The sequence below is a fragment of the Garra rufa genome, chromosome 1 (assembly GCF_049309525.1).
Source record: "Garra rufa chromosome 1, GarRuf1.0, whole genome shotgun sequence".
NCBI classification, from domain to species: domain Eukaryota; kingdom Metazoa; phylum Chordata; class Actinopteri; order Cypriniformes; family Cyprinidae; genus Garra; species Garra rufa.
In genome coordinates this window covers 52210738-52237889 of record NC_133361.1, presented here as the reverse complement: position 1 = coordinate 52237889, position 27152 = coordinate 52210738, and the positions used below count along the sequence as shown (strand labels likewise).

At 36.6% G+C, this 27152-nt stretch overlaps 1 protein-coding gene across 1 annotated transcript in view; it reads left to right on the top strand.

Moving 5' to 3' along the window:
* The first annotated feature begins 16353 nt into the window (after positions 1-16353).
* The window catches only part of LOC141324268 (protein shisa-9), an 89988-nt gene continuing 79189 nt past the window's right edge, over positions 16354-27152 (top strand). The window contains exon 1 of the mRNA XM_073833533.1: positions 16354-16901. Within this exon, the coding sequence (XP_073689634.1) occupies positions 16354-16901 (548 nt within the window). The remainder of the gene's footprint in view (positions 16902-27152) is intronic.

The following is a 27152-nucleotide window of genomic DNA, read 5'->3' as shown; positions in this document are numbered from 1 at the left end:
GGAGGGGCCGCGGGGCAATGCACTCGCCGGGGCTGCTCGCTGGAATGCAAAAAGGCTTTATATGGCCGTGAAAACGGCCGCCCGCGGGACCGCGCTGACGGCTGCCAAACAATGCTCTTTCTGTGAAACACTCTTTTAGTTATGGCAGCGCAGCAGCAGGAGGGAGCATGAACTCTGAAGAACTCTTCTCGGCTGTTTAGAGGCTCGACACATCGGCTCTGAAAGCAAAAGTCTGACTGAGTGGTGCGCGCAGCCATCTTATATACCCGTATGTACGGGGGCGTGGCCGGCGCGCACGTCCACTCGCCAATTTTCAATTGGCCTTTTTAATAAGGCTCAGAGGTGATCGGTCTCTCAAGCGAGATCCCAATGTAACGTCGAAGTGATTCGACTGAAGGGGTAAAGGTGCTTCACGATGCCACACAAGAACCTTTTTGTCTAAATGGTTCCATGAAGTACCTTTAACATCTGAAGAACCTTCTGTTTCACAAAAGGTTCTTTGTGGCAAAAAAAGGTTCTTCAGGATATAAAAAGTTAAGAAAGATGGTTCTTTAAAGAACCTTTAACTGAATGGTTCGTTGCGTGGAACCAAAAATGGTTCTTCTATGGCATCGCTGTAAAGAACCTTTTAAAGCACATTTATTTTTAAGAACGTATGTCTCTCTTTGAACCCAAATACAAGTTATTCAGGCTACAACATCTATCATGAAAACAGAACAGCAAAACAATCCCATTTACTCAGAGTTTGTCAAAAACACAAGTCTAATTGAAGAATTACATATTTCTGGCTGCCTTACTGGCTTTTAAAATGCTAAATTTGCTATTTCAATAATAAATAAGACTGTCTTTGATAAATATTTAAATGGTCTTAATAAATTATCAGGCTTATCAAAGAGCCACAGAGCATAAAGTTTCCATATAAGTTATTTTTTCTCAGTTTGTCAGATGATGAAGGTGAGAAAAGAGAGTAGAAGTGAGTGCAAGAAAAATAGGAAGAGTACATGAGGCTAGAAAGAAAGAGTGATGAGAAATAGAGGTATAAAGTGATTGGGGAGTTGAGCTGATGGAAATGGAGGGATCAGGAAAGAGAGAGAGGGAGGAGTTTGATTACAGAGACATTTTCCACCCTCTTTCTCTCAGTCTCTCCATCTATCCATCCATCTCACTCACTTACTCTCTGCCAGGGGAGCCGAACAGACGTATCTGGGAAAAACAAACATGAGGGATTATATGTCACAGGAACGCACACGCATGAACACAAATCAAAACAAACAAACCGAAAAGAGTTTTCCTGATGGAGAAGAAATGCAGAAATTATGCATGATGACGAAGGTCTGAAATATAGATGCAAAGCTGGCAAGGACAACAAGTGGACAGACACATACACCATCAATGATTTCCATAGTTAATAGATAAGTTCACTTCCAGAATAAAAATTTCCTGATAATTAACTCAAGATGTTCATGTTTTCTGTGTTCAGATGCAAAGAAATTAAGATTTTTGAGGAAATAATTTCAGGATTTTAATGGAGCTTCAAAGGGCTCTACACGATCCCACCCGAGCAATCTAGTGAAATGATCGGTCATTTTCTTTAAAAAAAATCCACATTGAAGTCCACTACACTCTTAAAAATAAAGGTGCTTTAAAAGGTTATTCACAGCGATTCCATAGAAGAACCATTATTGGTTCCACAAAGAACCATTCAGTTAAAGGTTCTTTAAAGAACCATCTCTTTCTTACCTTTTCATAATCTGAAGAACCTTCTTTTGCCACAAAGAACCTTTTATGAAACAGAAAGGTTCTTCAGATGTTAAAGGTTCTTTATAGAACCATTTAGACTAAAAAGGTTCTTCTATGGCATCGTGAAGCACCTTTATTTTTAAGAATGTGTATGAAGAAAAATCCATTTTTTCCCCCTCAAAAACCTTATTTTATTTTTCACTGAAGACAGAAAGACATCTTAGATGACATGGGGGTGGGTAAATTATCAGGACATTTTTATTCTGAAAGTGAACTTCTTCAAAGAGTTAGAAAGTCAACAAAAACCCATTTTACTTTTGCAATGACATTTTTTTTCAGGCATCAATGAGAAAAAAAGGGCACAGCTTGATTTTATTCTTCAGAAACTGAATGGATTGTAAAAATGGGTATTCCATAAAAGAATGAATGAGGGGGAGGGGCTAAAAAGAGGTCTTGATGATGTCATCTGAAACGGAAAGTCATTTCATTGTAAGAGCAAAAGTTGAAAGTTGTTCAGTCATGTTTTCTTCATAAAATCATTCAATATGACCACAAATATGCACTTGATTTGATTTCGATTTTGATTTGACTTTGATTTCATGTTGAAATGAATTGAAAGGAAAGGAAGGAAAGGAAAGGAATTTTAAGTTTAGTCAACTCAGAAAAGTTTATTCAACTTGAAATGTTAAGTTGTACTAAGTGACAACTTAGATACTTGAGTTGATTCAACTTAAAATTTAAACACAGCTGAGTAACAAATAGCTTAAGTTTAACAAACTAAATTTTTGTTTAGTCAACTCAAATATCTAAGTTGTCGCTTAGTACAACTTAACATTTCAATTTGAATAAACTTTTTTGACTTTTTTGACTGAAATGAAAGCTCTAGCGTTAAGTTCTGCCGGGAAGACTTAATTGTCACGTCACTCAATTTTCATCTATCCAATCACATTCCAACACTTGTGGTATATAAGATCGGTACTTACTCATGTTTGAATTCGCAGATGCTGACGCTTCAATTCACCACCATCCCCCCCACCTCCTCCAAATTTAATCTTTCCCTCCATCTTCCTCACCACCACCACCAGGAGGGTCCCTTACATACCTCACGGGGGTCGGCTGCGCCCCTGCCTTGATCTTCAGGCAGGATATGCAGAGTCTGGACCCTCAGATTGCGAGTTATGGACGGGGCCTACGCCAAAGAATGTTATTGCTTGCTGGGCTGCTAATAAATGGATAATTGTCACAGTATTCATTCTCCTGAGTCTTTCTGGTAGAACTTAAAAGTTTTTTAAGTTGACTGAACAAATTGTGTTTCTTTTTTACAGGCAAAGGAAAGTCCAGTTCATTCATTAGGGGCAGCTGGACTTGTAACCCGAAGGTTACTGGTCTGTTTGTGTGGCCAAGTACGGTGACCTGTACTCGGAATTTGTGCTCTACATTTAACCCATCCAAGTGCACACACACAGTAGTGAACACACACCCAGAGCAGTGTTTTGCTATTGCCCGGGGAGCAATTGGGGGAGTTCGGTGCCTTGCTCAAGGGACTCACCTCTCATGGAGAGTGCTGTACATTCACTCCCCCATCTACAATCCCTACCCGACCTGAGACTCAAACCCGCAACCTTCGAGTTACAAGTCCAACTCTCTAACCATTAGGCCATGGCTGCCCCTAATGAATGAACTGGACTTTTCTCTGCCTGTAAAAAACAAACACAATTTGTTGAGTCAACTTAAAATAATTTGTTACCCTGCTGCCTCAAACTTTTACATTCGGTCAACTCAAATAAGTTTAGAAAAGCTGTTTGTTACCCAGCTGCCTTTAAATTTGAAGTTGAATCAACTAAAGTAGCTAAGTTGTCACCTAGTACAACTTAACATTTCAAGTTGAATAGACTTTTTTGAGCTGACTGAACTTAAAATTTTAAGGCAGCCAGGTAACAAATTGTTTTTTTTTACAGTGGCACCAAAACCTGACTAATGAAAATACATAACACATAAATATCATAAAACGTAGACTGAATATAGGTCATTCTTTTCTCAGACATAAATGGAAGGGCAACAAGATCTGGACCTGTGGAACAAATCAATAAGTGGTATAGAGTGACTCCACCACATTGGACACTGTGTGTGTGTGTGTGTTTTTCTTTTTTCTTTTTTTCCCATCAGGAACTAATTCTGAAAAAACCTTCCCTAAAAACATCCGGGCATGTCCTCAAAGTTAAATGGTTAATGAAGAAAATAATGTTTTTTTGATTCATTATGAAAATATAGATTGGAGATTTGGGTCAGTGTTAGTCATTATGATTATCCTTATATGAAAACAACAGAAGTCTACAGCAATTTTTCATTTAGCTATTAAAAAAATGCGAGATGAGGTCACTTAATCATATAAACAACTTCAAAACAAGAAGAAAAAAAAAATCTGTCTGTTTTAAGGATGCATAAAATATTTCAGCACCAGCTATCAGCTCTTGTATTTCCATCATATTTCATTATTATTTTCTTTCTTTCTTTTTTTTTTAAAATTCTTTATATTGCCTGACATTGAATATATTGTTGTTTCTGTCTTTTTTTAGGATTTAAAATGTTGCCATAATCTAGAACTGATAGATGAATATATCACGCAAAAGGTAAATGATGGCAACATTTTACCTCTTTAAATGGATTCCCTTTAAGAGCAGTGTTTTTATTTTACAAGTACTTAATAGAAATTTTAAGTTTTAAGTATCTATCTAATAGAAATTTATAATATTAACCCCAACATATAAAATAGTTACTGAGGTATTGTGTTGGTCAGAATTTCAGTATTGCGCATCCCTTGAGTAATGTGTAAATTGCCTGTAAACTGTCCCGCTGAGCTACAGACATACCATCCGCTTTGCTGACATCTTCTCAGTTTAAATATCAGAGCTTTTTCAGCTTTTCTCTCTGTTTGCACCATTTTCCACCTGTCTCTTCTTTTATTTTTGTAAAACAACACCAACACCCCCTCCCCCCTTTCCGCCCTCTTTCCTTCTGGACCCGGAGTCAAAAGTAATTTATACTGACTGACAGCTCCTGACAAACAGAGTGAGAGAGAGAAAGACAGAGAGAGAAATAGATAGAGGGGAAAGAGAGGAGGAAAGGGGGATTGGCTTGCTGGAGGTGAAAAGATGAAGTATAGGTGTTTGGTCACAATATGAAATTAATAAATGTGAGTGAGTCAGTTAAAGTTGATTTTGACTGGATACGTATTAAAAGTAACTATTATATATATTACAAATGTTGCATTGCAAACTAAAATAAAATAAGTGGAAGTACTAAAGTTACAAAAAAAACAAACAAACTAAAATTAATAAAATATAAATAAATATCATTATACTAAATAAATAATGTGTAAATAATGTTTAAAGATGATATGCACTTACTTTTGACTGCACATCATTTGAATTATATAGTAAAGAATAAATAATAATAAAGTCATTATTTACTCACCCTTATGTTGTTCCAAACTTGTATGACTTTCGTTTTCTGTGGAACACAAAACGAGAAGTTTAGCAGTGTTCTTTTGACTCACAGTAGGCTACTCAATATGATATATGTGCCCTTTAATAAAATCATTAACAGCACAGTCCACCACAGTTAAACCTACAGTATGTAGACTAACCTTTACACTGTTTTAATACTTTGCCATGAAGTAAAATCAGCTATATGTACGTATCCCCCACTTCTGTTAGACGTCTTCGATGTTAAAAGGGATTTACTGAAAGGTAAATTAAAAAAGCCCTCTAGTGGTTGAAGCATAAATCTACAAATAATTTGCGTTGTGGAGGAATATTGTATTGGTGATGGATCGATGACTAGAAGCGCACCGCTGTGTCCATGATTACAGACGGTCGATTATTATTGTGAATGTCAACAACATCAAAACTTAACCATAACAACGTCCTAAGCAAAGAAAGTTGGATCTCCGAAAAATGTCATAGGAGCAGGTAGGAGGCTTATTATGCTGATGATGTTTTGACTTCAAATCAGTTTTAAGAAAAGTTTGGTAACGCTAAACATTACACATTATCATATCAGGTGGAAATTATAACTCCGCAAGGATATAGGCAAACAGATAGTAGCTGTTTTTTAGGCTAGCATTGTTACCAACATAAACATTGTTTTGTGAACCTAGTCAAGGCAAATGTAATGCTTGCACTTAAGTCACGGTTTGGTCAGTTACACGGATGCGCGGCCATATTGGCGATTCTCGGATGTAAACAACAGCATGGATTGCATGGTTAATGTACTAGTGAATATGTTGTTTTGCTAATTTATGCTATCTAAATCACAAAAAACGTGTGGAAGTTGCTAAATCATATAGAGAAGGACTTAGTAGGAAAGGGTGCAATACTTTTTCAAACTAAAGTTAATAGGTGGTAAAGATACGTACAAGCAATATTAATTAAGATATTAGTCTAATATTTTACCTACCTGACCAGAAATGATAAGAACAAACACAAATATTGTCAAGATTCTTGCCCTGGAAATCCTGGTTCAGTTTGGCCGACCACAAATGATCCTTGATTTGTTATAACCTTTGAGAGTCTATAGTACTCCAAATGTTTTTCCCTGTAATAAGTACAGCCCAAAACATGACAATAATTGACCATTTTCAGCAGCAATAATCAGCAAAATATGCAAGTTTTGTTCAGTTCAGTGGCATTGTTTACATTCAGTGCCGCCAATATGGCCAATTGATGACGCGTTGTGAAAACCCAGCAAACACATTTACGTTGTGGCGACGTCTGTGCAACGTTCCATTTTTATAATGGCAACGTCGCCGTCTACGTGCTCGCAAGGTTGTAACAATGTAGAAATGTAAGACGCGAAAAGGCTGTGGCAACGTAGTAGGGCGACATTCATCAACCAGGAGGCGACGTTTTACTACGTGTATTTTTTCATGCCAGATTATAAATATAGCCTTTTCTGCGTGTTATATCAGACACAGAATAATACTTTAACATACTGTTTAATATTAAAAATCGTTCATTAATATTGTTCTTTTTAACTTAACATCTGCTTGTGTAAAGTTTGAATAAAACTTTGAGTAAAAATTCCATACAAATTCATATAATCAAACTTTATTATTTATTTTTTATATAGGATAAGTACGTTACCAAAAGGTATACTTTTAGGGGAAAATGCAATATAGAGTATATTTACATATGTAAATATATTAAGTCATTTAGTTTAAGTATATTAAATCAGAAATAAAAAAGCAAAGGCATCTGAGAACGTTTATTAAACAAAAGTAAAACAAAGAAACAGCAGTCACCGGCCGATGAAGCGGACTCTGGACGGGATACGGCAGACAGGTGATCTTAGTCAAAGGCAGGCGGTAGGGAGAAAACAGTCCAAGAAAGATCAACAAATCCAGAGGGCAGAGGCAAATGCAGAATCCAGGCAGCCACAAGTCAACACCAAACACCAGGAAGGATATCTAAATACTGAAAGAAATATAGTTCGCATTACACCAAACTTGACCGCAAACTATCAATCGGTATGTTAATTATCAGCTATCTCGTTCATCCATTAACAGAAAAAATAAATCTCTCATTGGACATGTTGGACAAAATTAAAGGATTTGTTTGGATATTTACATATTTATCTGAGAGAAATCAAAAAGCTTGAAGAATAATAACGGCTCAACGACCAGCGGCCTGGCCAGGCTGGGAGACCAGCTAAAACCAGCTACTTCCAGCTAAAACCAGCTAAACCAACCAGCCTAGGCTGGTTTTAGCTGTTTTTTTTCAGCAGGGATGCTATACAAACTTGTTGATTTGAGATTTATTATGGGTACAGTCGCTTTCCCTTTTCGCGTCTTGATTCAAGGTTCAGTTTTGTGCTTCAACCTACTTCTGCTCCATAGAGCATCCTGATTTTCTTTCCTTTATTTATGGATATGATGTAAACACGCATCTATGAATGATGAAAGTATGCAATTTCTGGGGAAATCTGTCCCGACAGCTCTAAAATATAAATAATTATTATAGGCTTATATGATGTACTCATTTGTTTAAATTGTGTTCATTTCAAATACAAAAAATCACATTATGCTAAATGCCAGTAATCTCTTGCACGGACCTACAGAATTCAAATCCTGGATGAGATAAACCGAACAGACAAATAAACACAAAGCAAATGGGTACATGGGATTATCCAAGGTCACTTGCCTCCATTTAGAAGAGAAATGGCATGATCAACCCGGAGAGAGAGAGAGTATCTGAAATGATTAAAGATAAGTTTCCCCCGGCCTGAACGCTCATTGCCCCTTATTTCTCCCACAAGACCTCTGGACTCATTCGTTCCTTCCCTGTGGTGCCGAGAGCCGCTGCTGCGCCAGAGCAATAATTCAAAAACACAGATCCAGAGTGAAGACCTAGAGACTGATTTTGAGTACAAAGATGCTATGTGAGGAGAAGGAAATGGAAAAAGCATGGGAATCAAACAGCAAAATGACCAAAGTCATGGATTCAGTTTGCAGAATACCTTGTAAAAGTGACAATGTAAACGTGGATATGTAAGTGATCAAAAGCAGTAGACACTGGATTGCGTGAGATGCTTCCCTGTGGCCAGAGAAGGCTAAGTTTCCTCCAGTTTCAAAATCCCTTGTGCCGTTGGCTGCGGCCTGTTTTCTGAAACATCAGTGCTGTAGATCAGCGTTTAAATGAGTCAGAAATATTTAATAGCAATCAGAGCTCACAGAGCCACCGGCAACCGAAACACTCAACGAAAACATTATCATATATGCAAATGATGCTCTCTTTCTCCCTCTCTTCTTGTTGTTCTTTACTTGACCTCGTTTATTTTCTTGTCTCTGCTGCTTTTTTATCCAACTCTCAGTGGGTGAATCTTACGAAAGCTGTTGGGAAAGTGTTATGACCTTTACGATTTGTTGCATTGTGACAATATTTTTATGACATTTAGGCACATTAAACCCTGCCTACCCAATTTTCAGTAGCAACTCAGGCTCGTTAGAATTATGTGAAATATGTGATACATCCACAAGAGGTGCTATAAGCAATATTGTTGTTTTCTGTATTGCAATTTACTCTTTATTAAACAGCCTAGTGTAATGAAAAAACACTGGGGGTAAATTTTTGTGAAATGATATTGCGATGCTTGTAGCACATTTCATGCAATTTCAGTGTTGTACCAGGTGAGCTACTGATCAAGTTTACTACATCAGAAAAGACATGCATATGGAGCTGGTTAAAGGATAACTTTTGCCAAAATGCAACCTGGGCTGTTTTTTTACTGTAAACGTTTTTGAGATTGACCGTGATTTAGTTTTGTGGTCAATGGCCGGTGAATGGGAGTACTAGGGGCATACATTTGAGCTCATCAAAAACGATTGTGGCGAGGGGGGCGTGGTTCCGCGAGGTCTGCAGCGGGAGAGAGAGGCAGATGAACGAGTGGTAAGTGGGTCAAGTGAGAAATAACGAACACCTGTGTCTCATTCCAGTAATTGGCGGGGAGAGACCGGATAAAAGGAGAATGTGTCCGGATAGTGGAGAGAGACTGGCAGAGGACTCGTGCCACAGACGCGGGAGCAGAAAAGAGAACTGCAACCTGTTATGAGTTATTATTTGATACTTTTGGGAGAGAGAGCGCATCTGACGCTGTATACTGTTTGTTTGAGCAAATTGTGAATAAACCAGCACGAGTCCCAGCCTAGCTGACCCTGCCTTCTTCCTTCCGAGATCTAAAGAACGTTACAACGATATTTTTACAACAATAAGAAGGCTCGACACACCATGAAACTTTGCTCGAAGTATCGCCTGGGTCTCTACACATGAACTCGAGCATTGAGAACATTGTTTGTGTACACACAGTTTACTAAAAAGAAAGTTTTTGAACAACTCACTTTCACTGTTTGGGTTTCCGCTCGCAGCCATCTTGCCAGTCAAGAAGTGTCTATCTCCGAATACGAATGAATGGACTCCATAGGACGAAATATTAGGCTTATATGAGGCTCTTTTTACAACTAGAAGGATAATATTGTTTTTCACTTGCGACAAAACAACGAATTAGCCGTGCATTTATATGGAAATATGCTTTAGGAGCTATCCATCCTCGCACTCGGAGATCGACACTTCTTGACTGGCAAGACGGCCGCGAGCGGAAACTCAAACAGTGTAAGTGAGTTGTTCAAAACCTTTCTTTTTAGTAAACTGTGTGTACACGAACAATGTTCTCAATGCTGGAGTTCATGTGTAGAGACTCAGGGGATACTTCGAGCAAAGTTTCATGGTGTGTCGAGCCTTCTTAGTGTTGTAAAAATATCAATTTTGATGCACTCAAATGTATGCCCCTAGTACTCCCATTCACCGGCCATTGACAACAAAACTAAATCACGGTCAGTCTCAAAAATGGCTCGTTTGTCGTAATTATGCTTTTAGATATAAGTTTGTCTCGTTTACAGTAAAAAAAAAAAAACAGCCCAGGTTGCATTTTGGCAACAGTTATCCTTTAAGTGATGCAAATGTCCAAATGTATTAGTTTACACAACATGTACTGTGGTAAAAATGATTTGAGGTCATGAAATTGCAGTTTTTGAAAATGTTTTTTTTTTTTTTTTATTTGATTATTATTATTATTATTATTATTATTATTATTATTATTATTATTATTATGTTTTAATTATGTAGTTGTTATGTATTACTCTATTGAAATTTGATTTGCACTTGCGTCACGGTTTGGTCAGTTACCCGGATGCGTGGCCATATTGGAGATACTCGGATGTAAACATCAGCATTGATTGCACGGTTAATGTACTACTGAATGTGTTATTCTGTGTAAACCACAGAAAGAAGTGTGGAAGCTGCAAAATCGTATAGAGAAGGACTTAGTGAGCAGGAAAAGGTGCAATATGCTGACAAACTAGAGTCAGTGTTGGTAAAGACACATATGAGCAGTATCAATTAAAATAATAGGCTAATATTTTTACCTACCTGACCGGAAAATTAAAAGACTAAACTAAATGTTGTGAAGATTCTTGCTTTGGAAATCCTGGTTCAGTTTGGCCAACCACAAATGCATTTTGTTCCTCAGACAGTTTTTTGCACTCTTCTCCTTGATTTGTTATAACTTTTGGCTAGTAGTACTCCAAATGTTTTTCCTGGTCTGACCAATTAATACAGCCCAAAACATAATGATAATTGACCATTTTCAGCAGCAATAATCAGTAAAATTTGCGAGTTTCGTTCAGTTCAGTTGCACTGTTTACGTTCAGTGCCGGCAATATGGTCGATTGATGACGCGCCGTGAAAACACTTATTTTACTGCAATTGGGGTGATAATATTGCAGAAGTTTAATTGCTGAATTTATGGCAAATGTGTCTTTTATCTGTGTATTATTCAGTGTAGAAAAATACAATAAAATAATTTAAAAACAAGAGACGTACAGGGTGATTTTAATTATTGTATTTTGCAATAAAATTAATATTGGGGGAATGCATTTATTTGTCATGAAAATTGTCACAATGCAAAAAACGTATAGGTTATCTATAATTGTACAAAAGGGCTCTATTTTCTAATGTAAATAAAGAAAAATATCTTGTATAAAAAACGAATACATTCTTGGATTTTTCACAAACTACAGCAGTTTTTTAATTCAAATCCTCATACCTGTGCCAATAAATGTATACTCTAAATTACTTGGAGTAAAAATGTTTGCAATTATATTTTCTGTTTTATTTATACATTTATACATATTGTATCCGTTAGATTTCTCCTTTTTTTCACTTTGGGAGTCTATAGCAGCCCATAGAGCCGCTTGCGGGAGAGTTATGAAATTTGCCACACAGATAGATGACAGTCTCAATATTAACCATAGCAAATTTGGAGTCTCTATCAGTGCCACCAATTTCTGCTAATAACTTTTGAACTGTAAGGTCTAGAAGCATTTTTTTGTTTTGAACTTCACCAAAATTGGCTCAGATCATCTTTAGACAATGCTGGCCAAAAGTTATTAAAAGCTTTTTGATATACGAAACCATTTTCGAAATTCGTGTTAACAAATTTGGAAAATTTGGACATGAGGCTATATCTTTGAAATGCTTCAGTGGATTCAGACCAAACTTTGTATATATCATACAACCCAGTCTCATCAAAATACGTACCTCTGGGTACTTTTTAGCAGCACCATTTTTATGTACCTTACTGCACATTTCGCTGCAGTTTCAAAAAGAAATGTCCACTAAGTGGTGCTAAAACACAGGTTCAATACGTGAACCCATGGCACATTTTTGTTACGTTGATATAGGTACGTATTGTGGCGGGTCAGAATTAAATATCCGGGGACTGTTGCTAAAAGTTAATGCTCTATCATGTTGGAAATATGCCCTACACCAAACCCAACCCTAAACCTACTCGATAGTGTTAACAAATACAAAACAAATATAAAAACGCATTTGTTGATGCCATTTGAATCTTCCATGTGTGTAGATTTGAACTCTTTTGTCGAACCATAGTTAAATGGGATTCAAACTGGAGCTCTTCACCTCTCAAGTACATCTCCGTACTTAGTGAGCTACTGAACAAACCTACTGTCTACGAAAACCCATAGATATGAAGCTGGATATATCATGCTATCATTCAAAAGCATCAGTTTTCAAATCTCCCAGCATATTAAAATAGTTTTTAAGTCACAATATAATATTCTGCAAGTAATTGTGTGAAAATTAAGCTTCATCAAACCTTGTAAATCATACTTTGTGTGAAAAGTAGTAAAAGGTGTCGGAGTTTTACTGCCTCTAGTGTTCATTTCTTTTGGAAACTGATATGTACTTATTGGTACGTATTTCATGTCTCGCGAAAAAGTGCCCAGAGGTACGTTTTTGGCATGAGATCAGATATTATACCAAAAGATATAAAAAGTTGACATTTTTGTTTATAATTTCTGACCAGTTTGACCAAAAATCATAAAAGTGATCTCAATAAAATGTAGAGTGGCATACAAAATTAAACAATACCCAATTTTTCTATATCTGCGTTTTTGGGCATTTTGAGTTTTGTTGGGGTCTCCCTGGAGAGCTGCTAGATTTCAGTTTCAACCCTAATCCAACACACCTGAACCATCTTATAAATTACAGACAGGTTTTTTCAGGAGCAGGGTTGGAGAACCCTGGTCTTTAATGAGTAATTAAAGACAGCTCCTTTGCTCTTCATTTGACCTCTGTTATGCTTGGCCCCTTAACTGCTGCTTGCAGCTATGTTATATTTATTTATTGTTCCTCTGAGGTATACAGTTTTCTATACTATTCTGCATTCTACAAATGTTCTATACTGAGCTGAGATTCAACCCAAAATTTGTGCTTTTACAAGATAAGATCCATCGTTCCTTTTAAACCCTTAAATTCACTCTCTGCTCAGTCCATATTTTTGGAACCACTCTTCTATCGTTCCTTCCTCTCCACGATCCCTCCGTTCCGCTAATCCCCTGCTGCTTCATGCCCATCATCTCAGCCAAACCTCAAAAGAGTGTGGTACACCCGCCACACACACACACACACACACACACACACACACACACACACACACACACACACACACACACACACACACACACACACACACACACTCACAGATTTGTGACCTGCTGTCTCAGTAAACACTGCTGCAGTCATCTGTTGAACCGTAAGATTTTGTTTTCAGATATAGAAAGAGAAAAACGCAATAGATAATTGACACACAAAAAAATGGATAGCAGATTGTGAAGACAGTGAGAGCAGGTAAACATATGGCAAAGAGGAGGCAGAGACAGGAACAGGAGGAAACGACAGGAATATTTTTGAACAGTGAGAACAAAACATGGGACAAAGGAGAGAGAAGGTGTCAATGACAGAGAGAAAAAGAGAGGGGGGGGGGCGAGTCAGCAAACGAGATACGCTCATTCGCTCACGAGACAAACTGAGTGAGAGAGAGAGAGAGAGAGAGAGAGAGAGGGAGGGAGAGAGAGAGAGAGAGGGAGCGTGAGCCACTATCATTCGTTCCTGACTCCACACGGGAACACACCATCCCTGGAACACGGAATCTGGCTGGGAACGGAGGAACGGGAATGCACTGGGACGAAAAAACTGAGGAGAATAAACATTACCTCCCTCACTCATCTGTCATCCACTGTCACTTTTTCTTTTGCTTTTTCTGAGGAGAACTTCTTCAGAGCCTCCAGTGAAAACACATACATATAGAGATATATCTATAACAATCCTATACATATATCAATATACAGTATGCCTGTTTTCATAAACAGCGTATGGGTAAGCCGATGGATTCAGATTCTACGCTTCAGAAGCATTTCCTCCGTTGTAGGAAGCTGATCTGTTGCATTCTGAGACGTGTGCATCTGCACCGCGCGTCCACATGGAGAAAGACAGACACAGGAGAGGGAGCTTAGATAGGTGCTTTGGGAGCTGGATTAGGTGTGCTGTTGTGTCTTTTCGTGTGTGTGTGTGTGTGTGTGTGTGAGCGTTTTACCTTTTTGTGTGTTGGAAAACTGAGGGGCTGTAATGCTGAGACCCACTTTCTTTCTTCGTGTGTGTGTGTGTGTGTGAGTGTGCAATAGAGAAAAAGAGTCGAAACTGCAGCAAAATGATGGAACTGAGAATAAGAGGCCCCAAAGAAGCCAGACCCAGAGAAAAATGTGTTGATGTTGCTCAGAGGTTGCTCTTTTATTGCTCAGGAGACTTCACACTTAGGTCTGTTCGAGTAGAAACTTTGTCTCAGATGTTTCTCCTGAAATGTCTAACAGAAGGCTAAACTAATAATGTGGACAACTAGCCCAGATCAATTTGATTTTAATTAGAGAGGACATTGTTGAGATCTCTGTTGAAACTCCATCCATTTAAATGGAGAGACTGTGGTTTAGAAGAAAGAATGGAGATGTTAGACAGATCTCATTTGTGATTTTTCTCTTTCCTGTGGGGACTGCCAGTATGTTTGTGAGCGAGAGAGCAGCAGAGAGAGCGTGTGAACGAGAGAGAATATCTGATCAAAAGTGCCCAATGTGAGATACAGCTGCATGTTCACACACAGAATAGAGTTCAGCAGATCAGATCAGACCTCTTCGTTTGAGATATTCGAAAGGAAGTGCTGTGTTTTGGCTTTTAATTAAGAGCAATTGAGCGAAAAACAATCTGCAGTGTTGCTTATTCTGGACTAGATCTTGTTTAGATCAGCACATGCAACTCTGAAGGATCCAACACATTGCATTTAGGACAAAACATTTAATTTTGAAAGTATATTACAAACAGTTTTGTAAAAATAATGAAAATATTAAGAAATGTCAATTATATTTTATATATTTGTGACCCCGAACCACAAAATCAGTCATATGGGTCAATTGAAATAGATTGATATGTCATCTGAAAGCTGAATAAATTAGCTTTCAATTGATGTATTTGGTGGTTTGTTAGGATAGGACAATATCTGGCCAACTATTTGAAAATCTGGAAACTGAGGGTGCGAAAAAATGTAAATATTGAGAAAATCACCTTTAAAGTTGTCCAAATGAAGTTCTTATCAATGTGTATTACTAATCAGAAATTACGTTTGAATACATTTACGGTATAAATTTTACAAAATATCTTCATGGAACATGATCTTCACTTAATATCCTAATAAAAATTTATGATTTTGACCCATACAATGTATTTTTGGCTATTACTACAAGTGTACCCGTGCTACTTAAGACTGGTTTTGTGGTCCAGGGTCACATTTTATTTTACTGTATTATAATTACAGTTGATCATTATATGTAATTTATGTGTAATATTTACAAATTTAGATTTGTATCTATATAACAAGACTTAACTATATATTCTGGACAATATATTACTTAGTATAGCATTAGTATCAATAACTGTCACATGGACATCTTCAATCACAATCTTTTTTTCCACTAAAAATGGAAGTGTTTGACAATATCTTTTTTGTTTTGTCACAGGGGACAGAACTGAGCAGAAGGAAGACACCTTGACTGTGAAAACAAAAGCATCAAGAGGACTAAAGAACAACAGATATTCCTTTGAGAGAACAGAGCAGCGTAAAACGCTGAGAATGACTTGTGGAATACCTACGAACTGTAGCGTGAGGCATCTATTCCTCGCTGGCATCACGCAACGTTCGGTGGGACAAAGATCACGGATAAGGCTTGATTCCAACAGTGTCATTTCTTAAGGCTTCTAAATTGGAATTCTACCAAGTGTTGTTTTATTTTTTTTCTCGGGCCACGAAACAGTTTGTCTCAGGGTGAGATCCTCGAATCTGGAGTCTGTCCAAAGGGGAGGAATCTTGCTCGCTCTCGCTCTCTCCCTGTAGTGATGACAACGGCGAGCACGTTGTGTACTGAAGTGGCGTGGAAAGCTCTCCCTCGTTTCCCTGCTTTCCCTGTATCAGCCTGCCGTTCTTTTAGGAGCTGGACAACAAGTCAGCATTAAACCTGCTCTAAACTTGGAGACAGAACTCTTTGCTCAGCAAACTTGCTTTCTTAGTTCAACATTAACTAAACTCCACCGGTTTAATTGTCCCCAGTGACGCAGTTGCATTCTGGGATACGCATTGTGGGATTACTCAAAGAGGATCATGGCTGCCTCACACCTGTTTGTGAATGTGTTGACTGCCGTTTTACTCTTGAGCGCTTACGTTTGTTACGGTCAAAAATCCAACACTGCCAGCACAGGTGTGCAAGACACTAATCGGACGGCTGCTCCGTCTGGCGCCCCGGAGGTCACACTTGCAACTCCGGGGTCAGAAGCAGAGGAAATCCCATCGGCGGGAAGCCGCTGTTGGGGTTACTACGATGTAATGGGTCAGTGGGATCCTCCGTTTAACTGTAACGCAGGAATCTACCTGTTCTGCTGTGGCTCCTGCTACTACCGATTTTGTTGCCAGTTCAAGGTTCACAGTCTGGACCAGACGTCTTGTTCCAATTACGACACGCCGGTGTGGGCCAACACCGGCAAGCCGGCGGCTCCGGTGACCGACGTCCAGGAGGAACCGGATCGGGACCGCACTCACATGATCGTGTACATAATATGTGGAGTGGTGGCCATCATGGTGCTGGTTGGGATCTTCACCAAATTGGGCCTGGAAAAAAGTCAAGGAGGACAGACGGACATGACAAACTCCAGGTGAGTGAGTGTGAGGATGACTTCATTGCTCAGAGGTTGCTTGTGAATTAAGTTCTCATTTATGTTGCTTTTAAATATCAGCTTCGCATTAGATGTTGCTTCTTAAAATTACTCACAAGACTTAAAAATTTGACCATTTTTGACATGCTGTATACAGTTGACCTTCAATAGTACCAAAATAAAACGGATGATACAAAATGCATGTTGTTTTTTATTTAGTACTGACTTGAATAAGATATTTTACATAAAAGATGTTTACATATAGTCCACAAGAGAAAATAATAGTTGAATTTTTAAAAATGACCCCGTTCAAAAGTTTACACACACTTGATTCTTAATACTGCGTTGTTACCTGAATGATCCACAGCTGTGTTTTTTTTTTATTTTATTTAGTGATAGTTGTTCATGAGTCCCTTGTTTGTCCTGAACAGTTAAACTGCCTGTTGTTCTTCAACAAAAACAATGCATTAAGAGCCAGGGGTGTAAACTTTTGGACAGAATGAAGGTGTGTACATTTTTATTATTTTGCCTAAATATCATTTTTATTCCTTTGGTACTGCCTTTCAGAGGCTACAGAAGATACTTACATGTTTCCCAGAAGACAAAATAAGTTAAATTCACCCTGATCTTCAAATTCAATTTGCATTGTGTTTCCTTCTGGAGTTGCATATGAGTTGTCCTCAGTGTTAAAAAAGATGGATCTCAAAATCATAAAGTCATTGTTTGAAAGGGTTTCCAACAATAACTGTATGACTGCTCCAAATATTATTCAGCTCAGAATTAAATAAAAATAACAAACATTTTGTATGATCCCTCTTTTTTTGGTAAAATAATTATTTTAATAATTATTGTGCAGTCATTTGAGAGACTCAAGGAAAATCTCTATTTGTTTGTCTGTACAACCATAGAATAACCATTCTGAGTTTCACACAGAATTTTTTGTCATCTTCATTCTTAAAAATAAAGGTTATTTTATACTTTCATCTTTGGTTTCATGAAAAACCATAGAATAGCTGTTTCTTGTTGGCATGTAGGAGGTTCTTTAGATTATTGCAACGGTCTTCACACCATGAAAAAAATGGTTCTTTTAGAAACTGTTCACTGAAATGTTCTGAAAGATGTTTATTCTTTAGAAAACCAACACAGTTGGTCCAACTACAGTGAGGACCAAACATCTGAGGACACATGTGAAAAAGCTACTATTTTGAAAGAAAGTTTTCTTTATTACAAATTATATTGCTGGAATAGCAAGTTGAAAATATATCTTAGTACTTAGTAGGGATGTAGCGGTTTTATCAATATTGTGGTATCGCGATAGCAAAACTAGTCTCGATATCATCATGAAACTATACTGTATGAAACAATAGGTCAAAGGTTTAGTTTTAAAAATATATTTAAACTTCTTATTCTAACATAAAAGGTAGTTAAAGTTGTGTTTTGGGCCATTATGCTTTGTCACAGTGTCTGTCAAATTAACTAAAACCGAAAGCGCCATATGGCTTAATCCCTTTATCATTTCAAAGCAAAGCGCACACTTCGTTCAGGCGATCAGCTTGTGATCCGGTGTTTTCCGCAAGTCAAAACGGCTCAGTTTACAGTGAATGCAGTGAACTCATTAATTGCATGCGATGTGAGTTTAGTGGACGTTTGGGAATGCAATGGCCACCAGTTATGCTTTATTTCTGTGGCAGATGATTACAGCATTTCACTAGATTTGTAGTGAGACGCGTTTTTGTAAACCTGTTTTAACTGAAGCTGAAGTTTTCTGTCAAAATAAAGGCTCTACTGCCGTTCTGTCAAGATAAAACCTTAAAACTGCAGTATGAATTGCTGACAGCCAGCGTTTTACTGCAGTCCAAATTCAAAATGTCTCTTTCAAGTGTAGAAATTAGGAATGAAGTATTGTAACTTCTCTACTGTTGTGTAAAGCAAAAATATTATCCCTATAAAATATTCATTTTAATATATTTTACAGTGCAGCTGTTTTACAACATATGGCTATTAATGTCTTAGGAATAACAATAATATAAAATTGTTATTATTATTATTATTATATTCTAATTTGTTTGGCTTCCTAAAACACTTGAGTGAATGTAATTGAGACTGAGACAGTATATCACAAATAAAAAAAGGGGTCAAAAAAAGTCCCCCTTTAAAATTTAGGTTCAAGTCAATTTACTGACTTAAGTTTTCTTGGTTAAGAACATGGATTGGAGCTCTTATTTTTGAAGTGCATTAAATAGAATAATTTAACTTCAAAATGTGCAAAATATATATATATTTTTACAAGTTTTCATTTGTCTTTTTTTCTTAAATATTGCAATAAATATTGAATCGTGGACTTCATATCGAGATATTATCGTATTGTGAGATTTTGATATTGTTACGTTCCTAGCACTTTGTGGCCTGGTTTCACAGTTAAAGCTTAGACTAATCCAGGATTAGAAAATAGTTAAATTAGGACATTTAAGTATTTTTTATAAACATGCTGTAGAAAAAAACATTACTGGTGTGCATCTTGAGAGAAAACAAAGGCACTGGTGTATTTTAAGATCAACCAGTGAAAGTTTCTTTCAGCTGAAACATCTCAGACTTACATTTTAGTCTGGGACTAGTCTTAAGCCTTGTCTGTGAAACCGGGTGTGTATGCTCTTTAATGATAGGAGTTCTTGAACTCCACAAATGCACATGTTCTCCAGCATAATTTAAGACGACTCAAAAGAGCATATTTGTGTTCCAGTGAAAGAACAACTGACCATCTATACAAAGAGTCACATAATGTCATAGACATTAATTGTAATTGTTTTTTCAAAATCCTAAAACATTTCTAGGTTTTTCAAGGAATTGCAATGAATTCAATCAATTTCTCAGAGCTCAACTTTTGTTTAAGTGTAACTCTACAGTACTAGCTGCAATCAGTTCAAGAGAAGAAGCACAATGAAACATTTATATGTACTCCTCGGTTATATGTTCTGACTATGTGATGTTTGTGAAAAAAAGAAAAAGGAAATAATTATTTTAATGCACTCAGCACCATCATAATGTAAATAAAGTTGACACTTTGGTGTCTTTTCGGCACGGAGGAAGCGTAGCGCTGTCCCGCGGGGGCGGGAAGAGCGGGACGTCAGTCCAGCTATCTGTCTCTCATCCGTAATGTGGCATGGCAGACAGACACCACCATGATTTAATGAGGGCTATTGATAAGGGCTGGAAGCATGCCATGCCAGAGATAGAAAGCGTGTGCGCGAGAGAACAGATGATAGATTGTCCGTTGTCTGCTGATTTTAGCGGATGGGTAAAAATGAATCTCTTACGATTTGTGACGGAGTAAAAAAGTCACATGGCAGAGACGCATTTCTAAATGTATTCAAGTTTATAAGAGTTTCAACTGGTAAGGATGTACTTGAGAATTGCGTGTATGTGTGAGATGTGCACAATGACAAAGGCAGTGTTAGAAGGGCAAGCTAGTGAAGCGTACAGCCAGCTTGTTGTAATTTAACACAATTTATCATAGGAAAAACTTAATGAGGCTTGATAAATGGGTGCCAAAAGTAGTGAATAAAGAGTGGCGCAACTAAACATATCTAGTTTCTGCTGGGACGAAATACAGAGGCACACTGAGGAGAGAAAGAGAGTGATTCTATTGACCAGCTCTGAGAAATCCAATGAGGCCAACATGACCGGATTCATCCAACACAAACACGGGCCAGTATAGAGACCAACGTGCTCAGACACACATATACACAAAACCCATCCTATGCCGCTGACCTTATAAAATCGCAGGGTCAGAACAGTGACTAATGACTGGTGAAATGTCTAGAAACCGAAATTATGTGCTTCATTTGAGTCTGCGAATGCACTTGCACGCTAAGCAAACTGACCGTTCCGGTTTGAGACGTTCAGGTTTGATTTTTTTTTTTTTTACGCATAATCTGACCTTTAATAATTACCTTTGGTGTATTTGAAGGGTGTTTGAGTGCGTTTGCAAACTGTGTGTTTGCTTTTCAAGTGTAAAATCAATTCAGTTAAGCATGAAATGATGGTTTTTCGTCACTACCCGAGTGATGCTTGGACTGTGCGAATGCTCTGCTTTCTACTTGCATTACTTTTTATGTGCATGCTTGACAAGTCTCTTGGTCAGACATGCCAAGTTTTACTTAGACAAAGTTAGAGAGTATTTGTGTGCTTACAAATTAAACATTGTACGGCCGTGCTGAGTGCCTCTGTATTACACGTTCATCCAGGCAATAATGGAAGTGGCTCTGTAATGTTTTTTTAATGTCTAAAATGTGTGAACATGCAAATAAAGCTTCACAGTGAGAGGCTAGGAGAAATGAAAGAGCACAAGAAGGACAAAAGTAAGGGCAGAAACTCCAAACTGTAAAAAATAAGTAAAAGACTGTAAAAATGCTACAGTAAAAACCTGTTAAATGGTTAATGGTAAGTTCCCCCACTATATAAGGTGAAACATTGTATTGGACATTGCATGTAATTTTACGGTAGTATTCCGTAAAATTTACAGTGAATAATTGCCAGAATTGCATCATTTTTACATTTGATATTTTTTGTTGAAATAACTGCTGCTTCTTAGATTTGTCTTATCTGTTTAGTACATTAGGGTTTGTATGTTACACCTAATGTAGTTAAATTAATGTTTATTGCATGATATCAGTTTAATGTGTGTTACCATGATGGTGGTTAGTGTTTGTGTGACACTGTGCACTTTCTATATATGTTAGTATTTAAAAGCTGCTTGTGATGGACTTTGGTTCATCATGTGACTTTCTCATCACCACCTGCTTTTGGTGGTTATCAGTGAATTATCACTGGTTATCAAGTACAAAACTGATTTCAGTACTTCAATAGGTTGGTACATTAACATTATATCAGTTAATGAATTTACGGCATTTAACTGTAAATTAAGGTTAAAGGAACACTCCACTTTTTTTGGAAATAGGCTCATTCTCCAGCTCCCCCCGAGTTCACTTTTAGCATAGATCATTGAATCCTATTAGACCAATAGCATCGCGTTAAAAAATGACCAACAAGTTTCGATATTTGTCCTATTTAAAACTTGACTCTTCTGCAGTTATATCGTGTACTAAGACCGGCGGAAAATGTAAAGATGCGATTTTCTAGGCCGATAAGATTAGGAACTACACTCCCATTCTGGCGTAATAGTCAAGGAAGTTTGCTGCCGCAATATAGACGCAGCAGGCGCAGTAATATCACACAGCGGCTGAAATTAGTTCCCAGCTAGGTAATTTCCAACAAGGAACGCTCCCTGTGCATGCAGTTGGTCATGTTGTGCTGCGATGTGCTGCGTCATATTACTGCGCTTGCTTCGGCCATGTTACAGCAGCAAACTTCCTTGACTATTACGCCGGAATGGGAGTGTAGTTCCTAATCTTATCGGCCTAGAATATCGCATCTTTATATTTTCCGCCGGTCTTAGTACACAATATAACTGCAGAAGAGTCAAGTTTTAAATAGGACAAATACCGAAACTCATTGGTTATTTTTGAACTCGGTGCTATTGGTCTAATAGGATTCAATGATCTATGCTAAGCTATGCTAAAAGTGATATCGCCAGAACAGGAGAACGGCTGAATGGATTTCAAAACGGTAAAAATCAACTTATTAACTCGGGGGGAGTTGGAGAATTAGCCTATTTCCAAAAAAGTGGAGTGTTCCTTTAAAATCATAAAACTATAAATTTGCTATTGTATTTTTTACTGTAAAATTCTGGCAACCACAGCTGTCAATTTTTTACCGTAAATTATTATAGCCTATGTGGCTGGGAAAGAAAGACTTAAACCCGAAAACTCGAGAGATTAACTAATCAGTTCTGTTTCCGGTACAGACAGCATAGCAATGAATTCATAGTTTCTGTTTCTCATATTTTGGCTGTGGTTGCACTACAGTTTTATTGCATTAATAGTCTTTTTCATTGCACAAGTAGATGTGTAATGGAATTTGGCTATTAACATACATTTTAAATATATTCTGCTGAAATTAACGAAATGACTTGAAAAAAGATTTATTCATTTTGACGAACGAGATTTCACTAGTTAGCAATAATAGCAAATATTTGTCAGTTTAAAAAATAGTTAACAATTTATAAGGTTTAATAAGGTTAATAAGGCCCTATTAAATCTATTTTATTTTTTCTAAATTCCGTTTTTCCCACTTTAAATTTTTTTTTAAATTTGTCTAGACTCATGGTTAAATAAACAAATATATAAAAAAGCATGTCTAATTAATTGAATTCATGAAACTTACTCAGTTTAACAGCAATTTATTGAAGTTTTAACAAAAATTACATTTTTAAGGCCCTATGAAATCGTTTTACTTTTTTTTTTTTCCTGTGAAAATCCTGTTTCAAATTCTGTCTTTTCCATTAATTTTCTGGATTCCATTTTAATGCTTTCATTGCATTAAAATTTTTCTGGTAAGCATTCCTTAAAATAATAATGTTTTAATAATAATTTTATTAGTAGTAGTACCATAATTACGTCAAGTAGTATATTTCTGTCACAATTTCTTCAAGTTAAACCAATCTTTTATTTGACAGGTTGCTGTAAAGACCTTTACGTTTCTGTTTGTATGATATGACAATAGTTTTTCTCAAAAGAAATGGTAAAATGCTCATGACGTGACTCTCAGAGCTGTTCTAGAGATTGTTTATGTACTTGTATATTGAGGTGGCAGTGGCTATGTGTGTAGTAAATGAAACTTCATTCACACAGAGACACGCAGAACATTAGGGTTCAAATTTAAATAGTATTTTTACTGCTTAATAGTCAGAGACACTAGTCTATATCGCATTTTGATTTAGGTGTAATCACCTACTCTTGATTTATACATCCAAAATTGTTTGTAATTTCCAATTTTATGACTGGATTCTGCAAATCTATCCACGTTTTCCACATCGCGGAAATCATAGGGTCCTTGGTTAAGAGCCCTTCAAATTTAAAGAATAAATAATCTACTTGAAGACTTTGCTGTTCATTTTACAGATAACCCTCACCACAGATTTCTCTTTCTCTGATTTCATAGTGTTTGTTTGCTAGTCTATATTCAGCTTTACTGACCAACACACAGGAGCCACAGAATACAGTGGTGTCCCATTAAAAATGCATTAGAACTTCTGATAGAGAAGATTCCCAAAGCTGGCTCTGGAACTATTAATGCGCTAGACAAACAAACCTGCTGCACTTCACTTACCCACAGGTCAAAGACTCCTGGGTGTTTTTCACAGCTTTTCAGAAGGAAATAAAGGGCAGAAATGATGAGAACTGACGCAGAATGACTCTTGACACATTTGGCAGTGTAATGAAAAAGAAATTAATCTTGAAGTGCAAAAAACCCCCACAAAAAACAGGCTCAGAAAAAGGAGTTCTTACATATTCCTCAAAATTCTGAAGCCTTGATTCTTCAATTATCTGTAAGACTAAACATATTTCCACCTCCTAATGAGTTTGCTAATTACTCTGCCCACTCTGTAAATTTCCATCAACAACAAATCATGCATATGCTAATACGTCTGTTTACACTTTTATGAACTTTCTAGTAGACAATTGTGTGTTCGTTGCCCACATTAAACCTTCTTTCCCTCTATAACATTGCTAACTATGCATTTCATTAGGTTGCGTTAAATGTTAGTACACAACTAGTATCAACTCGGGGAAGGTTAATTGTTAGCATAAAATGCTCAATTGTGTAATGTTCCCCCTAGTTGCACTACAGTTGCAATGACGTGTTTGGCTTTGAAATCCTGCTTACTGCAAACGGCGAACAATGTTGTCTTTACCAGTAATTAGCTTCCCAATTAACTGTAGCACAGCCTCATCAGTGTCATTGTAATATTGTTTCCTGTCTGCGAACATAGTTTGATTAGTCATTGTCTGTCTTTGAAAGCGTCTCTAGAGGAAAAAAAACCTTATAGGCCTATATATAGAGGAGACCGGGGGGCTTGTTGTCACGCAAGGAAGTTGTCAGAAGCACTATAGCTCAAGATTTTGAGTCAAAGGTCCAATTACACAAATGCGTGTTTTCTGTTTAAACACTGACTTTGTGTGTTGGTCTGACATATCTACTGCAAAACCATCGTAAAATAAATTAAAAAAATTTCACACAATATTTATACGATTTTTTTCGAGCTTTTGTGTAAGATAAAACCTGGCATATATACAGTAAGGTTATGATTGTTAACTAAAACCAAAACTAAAAAAAAAAAAAAAAAATATATATATATATATATATATATATATATATATATATATACTGTATATATATTTAATTGAGTAAAGTTAAAACTAAAATAAATGACAATTATATATTTGATGAAAAACTTCGTCAGACTAAATAAGTTTACCATAAAGCAAAAAAGATCTAGAATTAAAAAGAAATACTAAAACTAAACATATTGCAAATATATGAAACCTAAATAGTAACAAAAAAACTAATAAAACTCTAGAAGCACACAAACGAAACTACAATAAATAAATAAATGGTAACTCAAAATATGAATAAAAACTAAAATTGTATGTAATAACAAAATTACTAAAACTTAAAATATGAAAACAAAAGTGAATTCAAAATACTAATAAAAAATAAAATAAAATAGTATATAAATAATAGTTAGAGGTAGAGGCAGGTTGTTTTCTATGTTGTCATTTTATCCACTACAATATCTATTTGATAAAACATTTTTTTTTTTATATTTTGATGTGCTTATGCTTATAAAATATTAAATATGACCCTGTACCACAAAACCAGTGACTTTGTGTGTTGGTCTGAAATATCTACTGTAAAACCATCTTAAAATAAATTTCACACAATGTTCATAAGATTTTTTTCTAGCTCTTGTGTAAGATAAAACCTGGCATACATACAGTAAGGTTATTATTGTTAACTAAAACCAATCAAAAAAAAAAAAAACTAAAACTAAATATATTGCAAATATATGAAACCTAAATAGTAAAATATACTCATAAAACAGGCACACAAACAAAACGTAAATAAATAAATAAATGGTAATTCAAAATGTGAATAAAACTGTAATTGTATACAATAGCACAATTACTAAAACTACACTGTAAAAAGTTTTCACCAGTTTCAACTTAAAAACTTAAGTTTAGCAGCTGCCTTAAGATTTTAAGTTAAATCAACTTAAGTCATTTAAACTCACAAGTTATATCAACTCATTTTTATGGCATTAAGTTAAAATGACTTGTAGTTTTAAGCTGATTTCACTTAAAAACGTAAGGCAGCTGCTGAACTTTTTAAGTTGAATCTGTTGAAAACTTTTTACAGTGTAAACATATGAAAACTGAAAATATAATTCAAAATATTAATACAAATTAAAATATTATAAATAATACGTAGAGGTAGAGGCAAGTTGTTTTCTATGTTGTAATTTTATCCACTACAATATATATTTGCTTAAACAATATTTTGATATTTTTGTGCTTAATAATGTTTATGCTTAGAAAATATTAAAGGTGACCCTGGACCACAAAAGATAGACCACAATAGACTTTTCATTGATGTTTGATTTGTTTGGATATGACAATATTTGTCTGAGATACAACGTATTGAAAATCTAGGGGTGCAAAAAATCTAAATATTGAGAAAATGGCCTTTAAAGTTGTCCAAATGAAGTTCTTAGCAATGCATATAACTAATCAAAAATTAAGTTTTGATATATTTACGGTAGGAAATGTACAAAATGTCTTCATGGAACATGATCTTCACTTGTCCTAATGATTTTTGGCATAAAGTGAGACAACTAGCTCCAGTCTCCTTTACTGTTCCTCAACCTGTCAGTTTCTCTGCACATTTGGACACATTGAGCCGTGGTGCTCATGCGGTTGACAGAAAATGGGAAAGTCTCATCTCCTCATAATTTCCTGTCAGTTTTATTGACTGTATCTATCATTAAAAACTGCACCCCTAACCTCACTTCAGCCCCTTTGACACACCAGTACCCCATCACACGGACAGACACGCATGTTCGCACACACATCCCGTTCCGCTTCATTGAAGATTGAGAGGGCTCAGAGGGCTTTTGGCAGCCTGAGGCTCAGCTATCAGAGCCCTTTGAGATTAGCAGTTTCACTGCATGTACCTGTCTATCAATGCTTCGGTGAAGAAGGCGAACCGCACGTTACACACGGACGGACATCACTCGGGCTATAAAGGTGACCGTCTTGTAAAGCTACTGAATGGACCATTGCGCCCCTGATT